The sequence below is a fragment of the Pygocentrus nattereri genome, chromosome 20 (genome assembly GCF_015220715.1).
Source record: "Pygocentrus nattereri isolate fPygNat1 chromosome 20, fPygNat1.pri, whole genome shotgun sequence".
In the NCBI taxonomy this organism is placed as follows: Eukaryota; Metazoa; Chordata; class Actinopteri; order Characiformes; family Serrasalmidae; genus Pygocentrus; species Pygocentrus nattereri.
Window position 1 is genome coordinate 18,071,711 of NC_051230.1, and position 17,164 is coordinate 18,088,874.

General features: G+C 37.1%; 1 protein-coding gene across 1 annotated transcript; it reads left to right on the plus strand.

Annotated features, from left to right (window-relative positions):
- Positions 1 to 220: 220 nt before the first annotated feature.
- On the plus strand, positions 221 to 12,705 carry wdr54 (WD repeat domain 54). Its single transcript, XM_017695548.2, has 10 exons — positions 221 to 266; positions 1,366 to 1,637; positions 3,660 to 3,722; positions 3,803 to 3,869; positions 4,163 to 4,219; positions 4,352 to 4,479; positions 5,190 to 5,290; positions 5,772 to 5,934; positions 6,025 to 6,099; positions 8,025 to 12,705. The coding sequence occupies exons 2-10, from the start codon at positions 1,404 to 1,406 to the stop codon at positions 8,154 to 8,156; spliced, it is 1,020 nt and encodes a 339-aa protein (XP_017551037.1). The 5' UTR covers positions 221 to 266; positions 1,366 to 1,403; the 3' UTR covers positions 8,157 to 12,705.
- The last annotated feature ends 4,459 nt before the right edge of the window (positions 12,706 to 17,164 follow it).

The window sequence follows — 17,164 nt, forward strand, 5'->3', positions numbered from 1 at the left end:
AGGACATTCTAGCATGAGGTACACATTACTGGCTGGGAATAGGCTACGCGTAAGGCACGGCAATTGGAACGCGTTTCAGAATGTCTTCTTTCCACTTAACTTCAGTGCAACGATTTATCTAGAGAGAAGTACAAGGGCTAACGACATGTACGGTTCGCACTAGCTAGGCACTCTAGTAAGGACTCAAGCACACAGATTGGAACGTACCCCAAGTGTACGCACTACGTTGCCGCTGCCGTCACCATGGCTGCAGAGGACGCGAAGTGGTAAGAGCTATTCTACCCGTTAGCTAACGTTAGTGAAATCTGGCGTCTGTGTCTCCCCTTTCGCGCTTAACTCACGTTGTTCACGTTTATTTACACGTTTACTGACATCTTACATTGTTGAACACTGGTGAACTGTCCATACGTTATATTTCTTTAAACACACACGCTGTAGCTGATGTTAGCTGGCTGTAGTTTACTTGCTAACAAGCTAACCTAGCTCTACCCCGGTAAAGGGGAAGACGGCTGTAGCTTGATGGCCTCGTCTTGAGTTAACCTAGCTAGCTTAGTTAGCTAATGTTGTAAGTAGCTTTCCTCTCAGCTCTTCGCCTTATATTTTAAAGCAGTGGCTTTTGTTAGCCAGTGTTATCGGCTGTCAGTCCGTCTAGTTCCATTTAGTTAACTGGCGCTAGGATGCAGATTAACCTAGTCTAATTATCTCCAAGATTTTTCCTGGTCTTGCTAATGACTTTATTTATCCCAACGTAGCTAACGCTAGCTTACCTAACGTTACAGCCACCGAAGAAACGAATCTTTTATACGAATAAGCCTTTTTATTTGATAAAATAAGAGTGAAAAACTGCATACTGTATTTTGTTAAACACAGTGGCATTGTTACTACAAATGGATAAAAGAAGTTCAATTCATTCTACATAATAAAATGGTTAAGATGTAAACAAAAATAATTCAGGGTAGTTTGGTGCGAAATGCTCCGTTCTAGAAAAAATTGCCTAGTCAGAATTGTTCACAGTGTTGGTGATAGGAACCAGACGTCTAAAGAGCTTAATGCTTCTGAAGGCTCCACTCACAGACAGCTATTACATGAAATGATGTTATGAATACTCTGCCTGATACCTGAGACTGTTTTTCAATAGTTTTGTGGTAAAGTCTTGGCATAAAACGTCTTGCTATTTCATTCGTTTTAATCCATTTACATATAACAAGTCAAAAAGTTTCTCTACAACAAACCACTTTCACATCATCCAAATTTTAATGGCTTTACATTACAGCATTGGACATCTTAAAGGTGAATTCCCCTTTAAGATGCATCTTAATGTGTCCAGTAGAAGCTGTAATGTTTCTCTCTTTGTGTGTTTTCGAGGTAATTGTGGGGGGCTGCTTTCATTCATTTGCTCAGAAATGGCAAAAATGTATCATAAAGAGAAGAGCATCCAGATAAAGAGCAGTGCGTCTGCTCTCTACAACAACCTCAGTGTCCTGCGCATTGCCCCCCGCTGCCTCACCTATTTCACTGTGGTCCATGCCAACGTGGTCAACATGGTCAGCGCTTCCTGGGATGGACTGAATTATTCACATCGACAGCTGCAGTCCAAAGAGGGCAATGTGGCCACCAGCTCCTCACTCATTATGCAGGTAATGTTTGTGTATGACAGGTCCTGTTCTGTCTGTATGAATAACAACCTTCATATGCTCGTATTATGCATTCTGTATCTGACAGCGCAGTCCTGATTATACACTCACCATCCACTTTATTAGAAACACCTACCAAGTACTTTCACTAACTGATCACTTTAAGAGGTATAGGTCTATAGTTACACATGGTAGCCATATTTGTCAGCCACCATCTATAAAGTTCATCAGTGGTCAGCTTCTGATTGCTGAACCACCGTTGTGCAGATATTATGTGGGTGGTGGATCATTCTCAGCACAGCCATGACACTGACATGACAGTGATGATTGTTGCATGAGTGGTGCTGGTATGAGTGTATCAGGAACAGTGTTGCTGCTCAGGTTTTTACACACGCCAGTGTCAATTCTGCATTTAGAGCAGTGACTGTAAAACCATGTGGTTATAATACATGGCAATAGATAGGCTGTAGCCTCTAAAAGTACAAGGTAGGTGTTTCTAGTAAAGAGACCACTGAGTACATTATTTAGAGCAGCTGTACGCAAATGTGCATGCAGGCATTTTGGTGCCTGATGCTTTGGTGAATCTTCATCGCTGTCCAAAGAAACTTCATATCTCCAAAGTGATACCTCACAGGAAAAGGCAAAAATGTTCTTAACTTTTAATGTACGTTAATGTGATGTTATTTTATTTCAAGCAAGTATTTTTATTGGTCCATTCATCATGAAAACTTTCACAAAACTAATAAGGTAAAAACTAAAAATGGCAAAAAATGGAGATACTTGTAGTTTTGTTTCGGACAATGACAATATGCTTGGGAAGTGTAAGGTATCTGGTAAAAAAAAAATATGGTAGTATATGTGGGAGTGCTGAAATTTTTAAACTTGAAGTGAACTATGTTATAATGATGAGTTAATTGCCTTTTTACATTTGAGTTTTTTGATAATCTACATCAAACATGATCTGTCATACTACATTATAAAGAGTAATAACCAATCAGACTGTTCATATGTGGTCTGGTAACCGACTGTGTCACACCCACAGTGATTTCTGATAAATGATAATCTGATAATCTGATAAAAAGTTTAAAAATAGTAGTAGGCTGCTTTGGGCCAACTTAACAGGCAGACTAAACTTAACAGGTATTTAAAGTGAGCAGTAATATACGTTATGCCAGTAGTTACAGTTTAGCAGTGGCGTCCAATCATGCGGTTGATATGTGGTGTGGTAACCAATTGTGTCACACACACAATGATGTGGTGAGAATGCATAATGAGCGGTAAATAGGTTTATAGTTTGTAGAGCATTATTATTACATTAAATGATTTTTTTTATTTACAATATAAACAGTATTAGGCAGTATTTGGGTTTCAGAACTGGCCTGTATCTTTTCACACACTTTGTCTCTTGGCACTAACACCTTAACTACTTTTTAGTGACGTGCCTCCAAAGTGCCTAACTGTTGTGGAGGAAAGCGGTTCAGCTTCAGACCAGTGTCAGACCATTAAATGCTAATAGATAATAGATTGAAGATTCTTTATTGCCGCACAACTTTGTTGTTGTTATTTTTGTTTCTTGCAGCTGTGTGTGTGTATAAAGCCACAATGAACAGCAACAATAACAGTAAATGTAGAAAATAGAAAGTCCAAAAGCAAGAATAAAAATAAATAAATAAATAGTGATACAGAGTGTATCTACAAGCAGATAAAAAGTGTAAATCGAAAGAACCAGTAGTCGTAATACAAAGCTAATAAAGAGAATGTACATTAATGCTAAAGAGCACTTTGCCTTCCAGATGAGCATGACTTTAAGTTTGTGCATGTTGTAAAACCGTTGTGCAGGCCTTTAGACTAGGCAGTACCCATTTTTTAGTCTGTTCAGTCTCCAGACTCCCGAGCCAGGGAAGTTAAATGTTGTAGAATACTGAGAGGAATTGTTCAGCTATAAAACAAATCTGGCCAACCTCCCATTGTATTTCACCACAACACAGGTGAATATCTTTGGCAAACCTTCTGTTGTTTGTGCAGGCAGCCTGGTGTGTCCTACCATCCAGAGACCTTCTTGTCCTCACATCTCAAAAAGGGATTCAGGTGGGACATAAACATTCACATGCAATTCGCATACAGTAGCCACCATGTCTGTGCTTTAAAGTTCTGTATTTATATAATAGATGTACGAATCTGATGGCTCCATTATGGTGTATTGGCACGCACTGGAAACTCCAGAGACTCCCACAGGTATGCTCAGATTGAGTGCTGTTGAGATGTGCTGTATAAGTGTGTAGCTGTGTTTCATCCATGTATTTATATGTATTTTGATACATTGCATAAAAATGACTTGATGCAAACAGCATCAAATAAATCCAATACAAAATATCTAAAATATCGTTGCATAAAGGTTTGTACTCTCACTATATACATTGTGTGCATATTTTAATTAATCTGATAAATTACCATTTGAAATGGATTGCCAAATAAATAATGTAAATGCGGATAGAATAAAGCCACTTGACTGATTTCTTTTGTATCAGCTCAAGCAGTGTTTGCTCGGGGGATCGCTGCAGTGAGAGAAAAATACATCTGTGTAGGTAAGTGTGATGCAAACAACAGCACTGACTTCTAACTGAAAGTATATCCTTCTTTGATGGTTCATTATGGTCTGTGCATAGCTAATGGATATCATACTCTTTTCCATTTCTCTATACCTCTGTTCCTGTTAGGGGTCTCATCTGGTTCAGTGCTGGTATTTGATGTTCCCAGTAAAGGAAGCAACATTACACTTTCTGAAGTCCTAGAGGAACACACAGAAGCTATCACAGACATGGCGTCAGAGTGCTCAGGCAGTATGGTAAAGTACCTACTTACTCTACACTGGGAGAATAAAATCAGGCACAGATCATAAAGTTGTCAGCCCTCAGTCACACGTGTTTCTTGGGCCATACTACCTTTTTGGATGGTCAGAGATTTTTTTTAGGATATCACAGAAGGTTATGCAGCACTGCAGTAGCAGCACACTAAACATGGTGTTGGGCATGCCACAGCTTTTAAGATTTTTTCCCCCACAAGGCAATAACAACATTACGTACATGTTACTTACACAGACAAAGCAATAACAACATTACTTGCACATTAATGAAAGGGCAGGTGATATAAGCCCAACAGTCAATGCAACATTTCCCTACAAAGAATGCATTTGCTCTTGAAAAGTAACTCATTTACCCCAGTGAAGGCAAAAAAATGAAATTTGGCCATGTAAATATAAAATACTTAAAACTCAAACCAAACCCAAAAGCTTACTGCCACAGTGGGTATGGAATTTTTTTTTTCCCCATTCCATTTATATCTTACCTCTGATGACATTATGCACAGGGTTAGACAGTTTGCGGAACTTTACTGACAAGGACTATAACCATAACTGTCTTTGTTTGCATGGCCGACTAAACTTAACAGTTATTTAAAGCTAGTAGTAATATTAGTTATGTCCGTAGATACAGTTTAGCAGATTGTAATAAACTGATGATGCTTTAATGCTAATGCATTTCTGTCTCCCTCCATCAGGAATGTATAGCTGATTTGGTGAGTGCTGATGACTCAGGTCTTCTCTGTGTGTGGAAATCTGGAGGTGATTTCCAGCTTCTCAACAAGATCCCTGGATTTGAGTAAGTGGAAAAAAGTATAGAGTATGCACAGTGTTGGGATGTAATGGAATACAAGTACTGGCATCTGTGTTCAGTCCAGGCTTCATTTTTTAAAGGCAGGATTCAGAATACAGTGACTTTACATTTTAAAGAAAATACCCTTAGAATACTTGTCCATTAAAAAAAATGTTAAAGCCTGAGTAGACTGATAAATCAAAGTGATGATCAGTTATTAATCTTATTGTTGCTGAGCTCTGCTAAAGCCTAACAGTTATTAAATTCAGTCATTTATTTCAGTGTTACTGAGGTCTTTTAAGGGATGATCAAACTAGTAATGTTCCTTATCAGTTTATATTTTAAATGTATTCTAAAATAATTCTGATCACATTCACTTTTTATGTATTGTAACATACATAAAATTATAATTTGGAGTCTTTCTAAAGCTGTGAAACTGTCAAAAAGTGGAAATGTTTTTCATTTTTGACATCTCTTGAACTATTAGCACTAGCTGCTCCTCTTTGAAGCTATGGAAAGGCACTGTGATAGCCGGTTATGGAACAGGACAGATTCGCCTGTACGAGGGAGTCACTGGGATCCTGCATGCTGAGGTCAATGCCCACGCCCGCTGGATCTACTCACTGGACATCGCTCCTTTCACTGGTCTGGTAAGAGCAGCAGATCTCTCTCATGACAGCATGCATAACACTGATTTATGGACAGTGACTATGTTTTTCATTTCTTCTGTCAACTCAAAGCTGCTGTCTGCTGCTGAGGACTCTCTAGTTCGAGTATGGCATTTAACGATCACCCCAGAAACCAACAGTGTAGAGGTGAGTGATCGGTTCGTCAGTTAGCCCTAAATTCAGTCAAAACTCAGTTGTGTTCTGCTGACCTGTTCATGCTCACAAGTGTATTCGTTCATAGCAACTATCAGGAGGTTGGACAAGCTTCACAGAACACTGACAAAAATCTCATTCAATCTAAAAATCGACGTACAGTAGATTTTACGTTTTGAATGCAGTCTGTTAGGATGGACCAATTTTTCAGGGATAAACATCTGGTTCGCTAGCTTCAGATGTGAAAAATTCTCTAGCTTTAACTGTTTTAACATCGCTAGCTTGCTAAGTTAATATCATTGCCTACAGCACTAGCATATCTGAAGTTATTTACCAATATTTTTCCCACTGTGTATATCAACATACAGAAAGTTTATAGCTGTATTATGCAACAAAAGGAACTACACATTTCCCATGCATACAATATAAATATCATTCAAAATAAATAGTGCACCCAGTTTAACCCAGATTTGTTAATTTTGACAAAAAACTCTTTTGTCCACATCCTATAATGTTTGTCGAGCCCAAACTAGAAGTGACCATAGAACACATTATGGTCCCACTTTGCACTAAAATGACCCTTACAAAGCGTTTAATAAGTCATAAAAACCTTCAAATCATTAATAAACAGTTTTAATAAATAAATAAGGCAACATTGACTTGTTGAATATCTGATGAAGGTGACAGGTATAATGCTGACTGATGGAGAAGACAAAGAAAGATAGATAAACAGCAAGATCTGAGGTTTTAGCAAAACCGTCACTATATCTTATAACTGCTTATTAATCATTTTTAAGTTTTTATGACCTAAATAAAAACCTTCAATAAACTAATTTTAAATGTTTAATAAACCATAGTAGAAAACACTGCTCAGAACTGGGACTGTCACAATCATGGAATTTTAACTGATGATTGTCATAAATAATTGTGATTGATGATTTGGTTGTATTTTTTTGCTCATTGTTTGCAACTGTTAAAGTATAAGCATGACGTGTCCAGATTAGCTGATTAGCCATCTAGCTTCTTAGTTGTTTACTCAAACATATGTCTAGTTGCACAGAATCAGGCATAGAGTCAATTATTTAAACATATATATTTTTTAAAGTGAATATATAAGCAAAAAAAAATGCTAGCATACTTATGCCTACTTTAAACAAAAAAAAAAAACAGAACACAAAAAGAGTTTACTTCATTACTGAAAATATGTGTGTGAAAATATAAGTAGTGACAATTTTTAATGTTACACACTGATTTTCAGACTTTGTGACACATATACTTTGAAACAGTATGATCTAACTGCTCAATAGGGACAATAGCCATAAGGGACAAGGATGCAGTCTCACTTCCTGCTCAAAAATGCAGGGGTATGGCTAAAATAAGGCACCACTAAAATTCTGTGTTTCTGTAGTGACATGAAAGATTGGGACAGCATTTATTAAAAAAAAAAAAAACTCATGAATCTAAACCTTCACTTTCAAAATAATCAAAGTGATCTTTCAAAATCAACATAAAAAAATTAACAAGTTTGAAGTATTATTTTCAAATTTCAAGTTGAAATTTAGGGGTTGGCACCTTCCAACAAAGTACCCTATAAATTATGATTTTGGTATATATTTAGCTTATTACTATCTTGATTAGTAGAGATCCAAATGTACATATCTAAGGTCTGAATACTTAATTGTTTTTTAAATCTTTTTTTTTTGGTGGGACCGCAGTTTAAAGCAATTTAGAAGAGTGATGCATAGTCCTATTGTGAAGTGACACCCACATTTGTGGGTGGGGCAGGTTTAGGTCAACTGTAACTTGATCTGATCTTAAAATGTTTCTGTTTTTGTTGTCCTTCATCTAAATAACCTGATATTATTAATTTGTAATACTTTCAAAAGCAGTTCATCCATACTGATCCTCTCTTTTTCCAGATTGAGCACCTATATAATGAATGTGTGACGGACACTCAGATTTGTGGAGCCAAGTTCTGCGACGGTGACGGCTACGCATTCGCAGTCACGGGCTACGACTTGAGCGAGATCATCCGCTACACACAGGCTTAGAGAGTGCTCCCTGTGATTTCCTGAGGACTGTTTACTGTAAGACACAGGCCTGACTGTGTGTTATGGTAGAGGTTGTTTGTGTGTGATTTGGTTTGCAGTATAGGTGCAGGGAGCAAGACTGTCAGTAGTACGTTGTGTTCTGTGTACTGTAGTCGAAGCTGAACTCTGGGTCCAAAGAGGCATGTGAAAGTCATCGTCATGTTTCTACAGCCATTCGTTGGTCTAATTTAATCACAGTGGTGAAAGTGGAGCCTCGGTTTAAAGGAATAATCTTGCAAGAAGTCTAATTTGCAGAGGCTTTCCTTTTATTCAGTTGCAGTCAATTAGCTAAGACGTGTTTGGTATCTTGACGTTTGTGTCTTTTCTGGAGATGTGAGGCTAATTTAGCTAACAAATAATGGAAGATTATATTGACCAGGTGGAATAGTGTAAATGGCATGCCTGAATTCTCTGAAACTGAGCTGTGTAAATTTGATTTTTCGCAAAACAAAATTCTTCTAAAGATGACCCGAGCCTGAGATAAGAATGTTTCTGTGGTCGGTTCTCTTCTAAAGAGGTTGCAGCTGAAAATACAGAGTGGATATTTTGAAACACTATAGAAGAGAGGCAACAAAAGACTGATGATATGACTGTGATAATAGCATATGTGTTCAAATAGACATTTAAATAAAAAACTTTAAGTAGAAATTACTTTGTTTCATACAGTACTGTGCAGAATTCACAGACCACATTTTCACTGATTTACTTTCCAGTCAAAAATGGCCCTTAAGTACAAATTATTTACTTTTAGCTTAATTTACACAGCAAAATAATGAGTATTACACAGAAGCCCACAACAGTATAACATCAGTATAACATAAGTATAACATCAAATCTATCATTGTTTAGTTTGTCCACTCTTTAGTGCACACTACTGCCAAAGCAACTAGCCAAACTCGGCCGCTTTGCAATAGTCTCTCCCAAGTTCATCTACAAAGGCTAAAGAAAATATTTCTGAGGAAAGTAGGTATAATCCACTTGCTTAAGGAAGCGGAAAAGCAAAAGAAAATGTGAAAAAAACAGAAGTTTCCAAAACTGGAGTTAAAAAGTGAATAAATTATATGATCTATATAAATTATGTAGATTATAAAGATAAGGTAGGGTAAGATCAAGCTCCACTTTGCTTCAGATCTGTAAAAATCCACAGCCTTTCTGTCCATCCTTCCACTGTAAGAAGACAACTCAATGCTAAGCTGTTGCTGAGAGAAAAAAGAAAATTTGCTTTAGAACACCAAAACTGGACATCTGATATGTGGAGAAAGATTTTATGGATTGATGAGCAAAAAATGCAACCAACTTCTAAGACTAAACTTTGGAGATGTGGAAAAATCTGCCTGTAGATTTATTAGAAAAACTGAAAGTAAGTTTTAAAGAAAAGAATGGAAGCTGTGTTAAAGGTAAAAGGTGGGCACACTAAATACTTAAAAATGCTGTTATGTTTAGTTGAGGAGCCTTCAGTGTAATTTTCAGATATATATACGTGTGTGTGTATGTGTGTATGTGTGTGTGTGTGTGTGTGTGTGTGTGTGTGTGTGTGTGTGTGTGTGTGTACCTACCTTTTTCCTGATGGTAAAAGATGTATCTTATACTTAATGGCTGGCTGTTTTGACTGGAAATCAAATAAATGAGGGGCAGTTTCTTTTTGCACAGTACTACAGTTGCGTATGTATTCTTGTATACTTCTATACTAGGGGTTACATTAGGTCCATGCTGAGTGACCTCTTTACAATAGACATTATCTATATCTTCATATCAGTTTACGTGGCTAAAGTCAACTGTATCAACATAGTTTGAATGTATTTAATATGAATGTTATTGTGTTAATGAGTGAGATAGACTATTTTTCCTTAAAGAGTTTTGATGTCTTACATTATGCACTTCTGGTGCAGGACTTGTTGTCATAAAATGATAGTATTATATTTTTCTCGATTATGAACACTAGTCAATAAACGTTCATGCTGCAGTTTATCACAGTTTTTGTAGCAATTCCATAGATCCACCAGTAGATGGAGCTATAAATTTAATACTGGAAGCTCAACCCATCTGGAAAAAAAAGGCATATGAAAGGTATGATTTTTCAAAATGCCAATGAACTGTTACAGTGAATGATAGTAATTTTGTATGAATCACTATAGGTTTGATGTCCAGCGCATAAATCCTTGGGAATTATGGGAAGCGTGTCAACTTGTGACTGAACCAACTGTTCTTACAGTAAGCAGAGTGTATAATCTAAGGGAAAGACCAGGGGTTATGGTTACACTTGGGAACTGACCCATTTAAACAAGTTCTTGTTTTCTTTTTCTAACAGGAGTGTATACAACACATAATGCATGGCCATGCGATAGTGTGTTGATTAGGTAAGCTGTATGACATCACTGTTGATAGAACACATGTAAACTTCTGCTGAAGCTTTTGTCACACGGTCTGTCTATATGGCTTTACTAATGTTAGGTTGGCTACTGCCTATTATATTAGTAATCAAGTAAGCTAACAAATATTTTAACAGTTGATTTAAAATAGATTTTTATTCAGTTATTCAAGAGGTTTGTGTTTTAAAGGCCAAGGACTTCAAAATGGACTTCCCTGAACAGAAAAAGAGAGCACCTTTCATTTATTTAACTTCCAGTCAAAATAGCCTTTTAAGTACAGGTTCCTCATTCTTATTCATCTTATTACTGAGGAGATTACATACAAGATATTTCACTTGCATAACGAAGGAGAAAGTCAAATGCAAATTTCCAAAACTTCTGTCAAAAATGATTAAAAGATGTAGAGAAATTGGGACACAGAATAACCATGCAATTCCTGTTAACCATCAAAACAACCACCATCAGATAAACAGTCCTTAAAGCTTTCATCTTTGAGAGAGAGGAAACAATCAAGCTCCACTCCTGTATCAGATCTGAAAAAATGCATGGCTGTTTCTGTCCATCCTTCCACTGTGAGAACTATGTGTGCGAAAGGATACTTAACTGACAGGAAGCTGTTACTGAAGAGGAAACGGACAAAAAAAGAAAAGAAGAAAATGTGCAGATCAAACAAAACCGGTGCGCTTTAAAACAGCCGCCACCCTACATCACTGAATGTGTTTGGGATTAATTTGATTGTGAGAATTGGAAAATGCAACCAACTTCTAAGACTGAACTTTGGAGGTGAGGAAAAATATCCCTGCAGATTCTCCCGAAAAGGACTGAAGCTGTGTTAAATGCAAATGAGGAACATGCTAAATACAAAAAAAAAAGTGTACAATTTTGTTTACCATAATTTTATACAGTACTATGCAAATGTTTTAGGCCACTGAGAAGTTTTCATTTAAAAAAAGTTATTTACCTTGGCAGTTTACATAGAAAATGCTAAAAATAGAATAAATATAAATGACGTTAATACATTAAGTAGTTATTTTATACATGCCAATTTGTTTGCTTGTCAGTTTTCAAACCACTCCTCCAGCAACTCAAGCTATGTTTGTTGATACTGCCCATTATCTGATTTGGCTAATCAAGCCTTCATTATGTTAAAAGTGTTCTGGTGACGGAATTTTATAAATCTGTTTGATGGCTGGAGGCTTGGAGGAGACAGCTGGAACCAGACTTTGTTACTCAACCACTTTTTTGAAAACAAGAAATTCTTGCCTTTTTTCTGCTGCTTTTTATGTTATTTGCATTTATTGTAATGTACACACACTAATTGCAAAGGGCAAATGGTTTGAAATAATGTGCTTAGGTGGCTAAGACTTTTGTACAGTACTGTATATTTTCTGCTTTTTTTGTACTGATATAACTGGATAACTTCTACTTCAAGGCTGTTTTGGCTGGAAATGAAATAAAACATGAGTGGTCTCTGATAATTTCACAGTAACCACAGTAACCACAATGCTTTACTTTGTTCTTTGTTAAAATTGCATAATCAAGTGTAATCAATTAATGATGAGAGTCTTAATTCATACTTTTCTATCTTGCTTTGATGATTTGTCATCATTATATCACTGACCTGCATAAGTCTCCCCTGGCTTAGTTTTTAGCTGCGTCTTCCCAAAGTGCTATAACCTTAAATAACCTTTTTTGATATGATGTGTGTGTTGACAACATATGTTCTATTTTGTTCCAAAATTCTGGAGGCTTTGTTTTGCCACAAATATCTCCGTAGGTCACCACCTTTCTTGTCCAGTTCACTCAGAATCTGATTGGAAACGGTGAACGTTGATGTTTAAAACACGCTGTAAGACTTACGTAAGAATGGCTAACTCTGCCCAGTGCAGTCTGACACTGGGGCTGCGTGTGAAAGAGACCGGACACCAGGGACACGGAGCAGCTTATCTGAATGGGGGGCTTTGGAACTGATGTTAGCGGTGTACAGAGGAGAGTGAGGGGAAGCAAGTGAGAAGTCTGATGGCTGCTGCTTTAATGGAGTTACGTAACATAGTGGAGAGGTGAAAGAGAGGGGGAGAGCGAGCGGGATGCTTTTAAAATCATGCTTCTCATTGGGTGGTAATAAACTCCATAGCTGTGGACAGAGACTGTGTCAAAAATATGTATTGTATTATGCACTAATTAGAATGTTTACCATTTTTACATTGTGGATCAAAAAACAGGAAATGAAGCAAGCACATCCTCGAAAAATGTATAGTGATAATACAGGCACTAGACCAACAAAACGAGTGAAACATGACAAACAAAAATTTCTAAATAAATTCTCACTATGAGGCCATGTTTCATGCACGACCCCAGTTTCAAAAATGCTGGGACAGCATGTAAAATACAAATAAAATCAGAAAACAGTGATGTATTAATCACCTTTGACCTGTATTTGAAGGCAATACAAAAACAAGATATCTAATGTATTACCCCATCAGTTTCATTGGTTTTGGTAAATTTATGCTCATTTAAAAATTGATGCCTGCAACAAATTCCAAAAAAGTCAGGTCAGGGCAATTTAAGACTATTGTGTAGCATGGTGAAATGTTCAAAAACCATCTTAAGCAAGTAATACAATCATGCTTGGGTATAAAATTAGCTTCTGGGAAAGGCCAAGTCCTTTATGAGGAAGGACAGGTCGAGGATCTCCAAAATGAAGCTGCAAAAAATCCAACAGTTTAATAATACTAGGCCTCATTCACCAATCGTTTTAAAACAGCAATGTCTTCTTAAAGCCCACTTATACAGTTTTCACATGGATTCTGATATTCAATGTTTTCTCATTTGTGATTTGTTCTTACGTAAGAACAGAATCTACACACACTCAAGAGCACAAATGTGTGAACAGTTTAAGAACGTCATGAATCTGATGTAGACTTTTTCTCAGAACCTTTCTCAAGAACACAAAATTGAAAAAACGGGCTCCGTAATTCTGTGACAAATTGTTGTCAATAAACATTCCGTCCGTCGCTGCATCCACAAATGCAATGTTGAGACTGTACTATTCATTGCAGACGTCATGCCAGAAATGCTGCTGACTTCTCTGGGCTTTCATCTGAAATGGACTGATTCAGAGGAAGTGGAAACGTGTACTGTCGCCTGATGAATTAACATTATAGATTATTTATGGAAATAATAAACATTGTGTTCTCTGGGCCAAAGAAGAAAAGGTCTTACCAGCATAAATTTCTGCATCTAGTATTTGTCATGATATGGGGGGTATTGGTGAGTAACCTGCACATCTGTAAAAGCACCATTAATGCTGCACAGATTTTAGAGCAAAATATGCTGCCTTTAGGATGCTGTCTTTTTCAGGGCAGTCCATGCTTATTTCAACATGGCAACACTAAGCCACATTCTGAAAATGTTACAACTGCATGGCTGTTTAATTACAGAGCGCAGGTGCTAGACTGGCCTGCCTACCATCCAGAATTTTCTCCCAGGGAAAATATGTCTTATTGAAATTTAAATGTCTTATTATCATTCAGTGCACAACAACAAAGGCACAGCATGTGCACTGCTCAAAAAAAATTGTGTTCAAAGGCTTATATAGAAAAAAGCTTTTCAGTATTACACCAGCTTTTATAACTGCTATGTAATGCATGAAAATGTGCCTGGATAAAAAATATTTACACAAGCATTATATAGAACATTACATAAACATTGTTATAGGAAACAGAAATGGCTCAGTAATAAATTTACCCTACATTGGAACTCCACAACAGTATTGTAAGAAACAGAATTTGTATGTAAACAGTTTTGTGTGGTGACATTACACTGGTTTGCTCATGACGCTGCGAAGATAATCACATTCCTTTAGTGTTATAGGTATTCTATGTTATGGATAGGCAACAATGTTTGTACACTACCTGTTGCACTTGAAATTGTAAGAGTGCACTGGATATTTTCTACTGTTTTCCAACATCTGTATAAAATGGTAGATTTCAAAAATAGTGCACTATATAGCAAATGGAGCCTAGTTTCAGACATACCTAATAAGTTCAATAACATCTTCCCCTGATGTGGACTGTAGCCTCAGGGGCTGCAGCTGGGGACTGTCAGAAAACAGCCCAGTACAATAACGCTCAATACTGACCGCTAGTGTGTTCCATGGCTGGTCACTCTTTAGTTCCAGTACTGTACTTAGGCCTCCTGAGAGACACCAAGCAGCCATTAAAATCACCTCCTTGTTTCTACTCATAGTGAATTTTATCAGCTCCACTTTCCTATATAAGCAATTTGTAATTGTACAATTACAGACTGTGGTCCATACCTTGTCAGCCCACCTTTTCCTTGTTCTTCTGGTCAGGACCTCCACAGGACCACCACAGAGCAGGTAATATTTGGGTTTTGGATCATTTCAGCAATGCAGACACTGACATGGTGGTGATGCCGCATGATGGTGATGGTGATGCCGCAGTGTTGCTGAAGTGAGTGGAATTCACTCTCCTGTCTTGTTGATCCATCTTGTAGATGTAAGGTTAGAGACTGTAGCTCATTTGTCACTGTGTAGTTTGTGTTGATCATCCTCTAGTCCTTCATCAGTGGTCACAGGATGCAGTCCACAGGACGCTGTTGGTGAAAAGTTTTGGATCAGACCAGCAACACTGCTGTGTCTGATCTGCTCATACTAGTGCAACACACAAATACTTGTGTGTGTGTATATATATATATATACATATATGTATATGTCACTGCTCTCTGAACAAAATTTTGTATCTCCAAAATAGTAACTTTACAGGAAACAAAAACACACTTCACTTTTAATTTAAGTCAGTGTAACCACTTCTTTTTCCAAGTAATTGTGGGCCATTTCTTTTGGTCCATTTGTCATGAAATATTTACACAATGCAGGCTACAGGCATTTTCAAATGATGTGAAAAACAATTAAAATTATGTTTTTCCATGGAGGCCTTTTCCATGGAGCTCATGGGGCCCAAGCCCTCTCTCTAGTGTAAAGACTGCTCCTGTCCTCCTCTTGCAGCCTGAATAAAACTAGAATTTCCATTATTTCACCACTGAATTTCATGATGTCTAGGATAATTGAGTATGTTTTTATGATTTTAGTGGACTTTGTACTATGTATCTGTCCTATCCTAGTTAAAGACTGATCATAACTCGTTATAGAGTTTTAATTTAAGAACTAAGATCTTACTCGACATGCAACAAAGTGCCAAACGATACACTTTAAGCAGTTGCATACAGTGAACTAATATGCAATCATGTTGCTTATATTATATTCACAGCAATTATGTAGCTATAACAAATTGCATGCATTACATTTTTAAGGGGGCCTAAAATTACTAGCTGTGCCTTTGCTCAGACACAAACAAAGCTTGTCAACTGTAGGCCTGTATATGATGAATTAGTCTCTTCAGTACATTCACTAGTGCTGTGGTGTGCTTTTTGGAGAATTTCATGGCAGCATCAGTTTGCTTTTCTCAGAGACGACCGAGGAGCTTTTAGACGGTTGTTAGCAGCCTGTCCATGTCGTCTGTGATATTTTGAGTTCCATTTTCAGATGTAACAAGATCGTGCGTCACTTTTTGCCTTTCGCTTCGTCCTTGTCCAAATTGGCTACCTTACCTCCTCAGAAAGCCCAAGTGGCTCATTATGGTGATTGGAAAGTGTGTTGTGTGTCTGTGTGTGTGTGTGTGTGTGTGTGTGTGTGTGTGTGTGAGAGAGAGAGAGAGAGAGAGAGAGAGAATGTGCACATTTGTGGGTGCAGTCGTATGTAAGAGATGCAGAGAGAATGTCTGTGTGTATATATTTGGTGTTTTGTGGATGGGAGGGGCAGCGGTGACCCCATTCATAAAACCCAGGAAGTACTCCCATCTTTTATTAATGAGACAGAAACGAAGCTGCCTTTCACTCTCTGTAGTGTGTGAAAATAATCCGTCCATTATTTTTCATATCTCTTTAAATCTGACCATTTGCTTGCTCTGAGTTTTTAGTGTTTATGTAAGCCTCTTCTGAAGTTGTTGACCCATTAGTCTGAGCCTTGGAAACCAAAAGTGTCTGGAAATGACCTATAATAAAGTAATAACACACTCAAAACCATGCATTACAGTGCTTTTACTACACATGCAATGATGTTATGCACAACATGCGGTGAATACCATATTGCATTTATAAAACAATAGCAAAATACAATATGATAAAATACACAAGCACTTAATAAATTGTTATTTAATGTTAATTATAACTACAACAAACCGTTCTTCCATGAAGTAGTTTGTGAACAGGCTATTGTTGCCAAGCAACATGGTCAAAGATTATTAAAAAAAAAGTTATATATATATATATATATATATATATATATATATATAAAAGAAATATTTGCAAAACATTTTTAATAATGCGTTATCACAAACTACAACCAGAATGGTGCATTTTGCATTGTAGAGCACCATTATTATGTATACTGTTTGTCTTTTAGTGTTCAGATTGACTTTAGGAGAAGTCCAATTCCTAAAAAACATACTCTGAATTTCCAGTAAACATAGCAGTGGCTATAATAGTAATTATAGGCTATAATATAATAGTGGCTTTTTT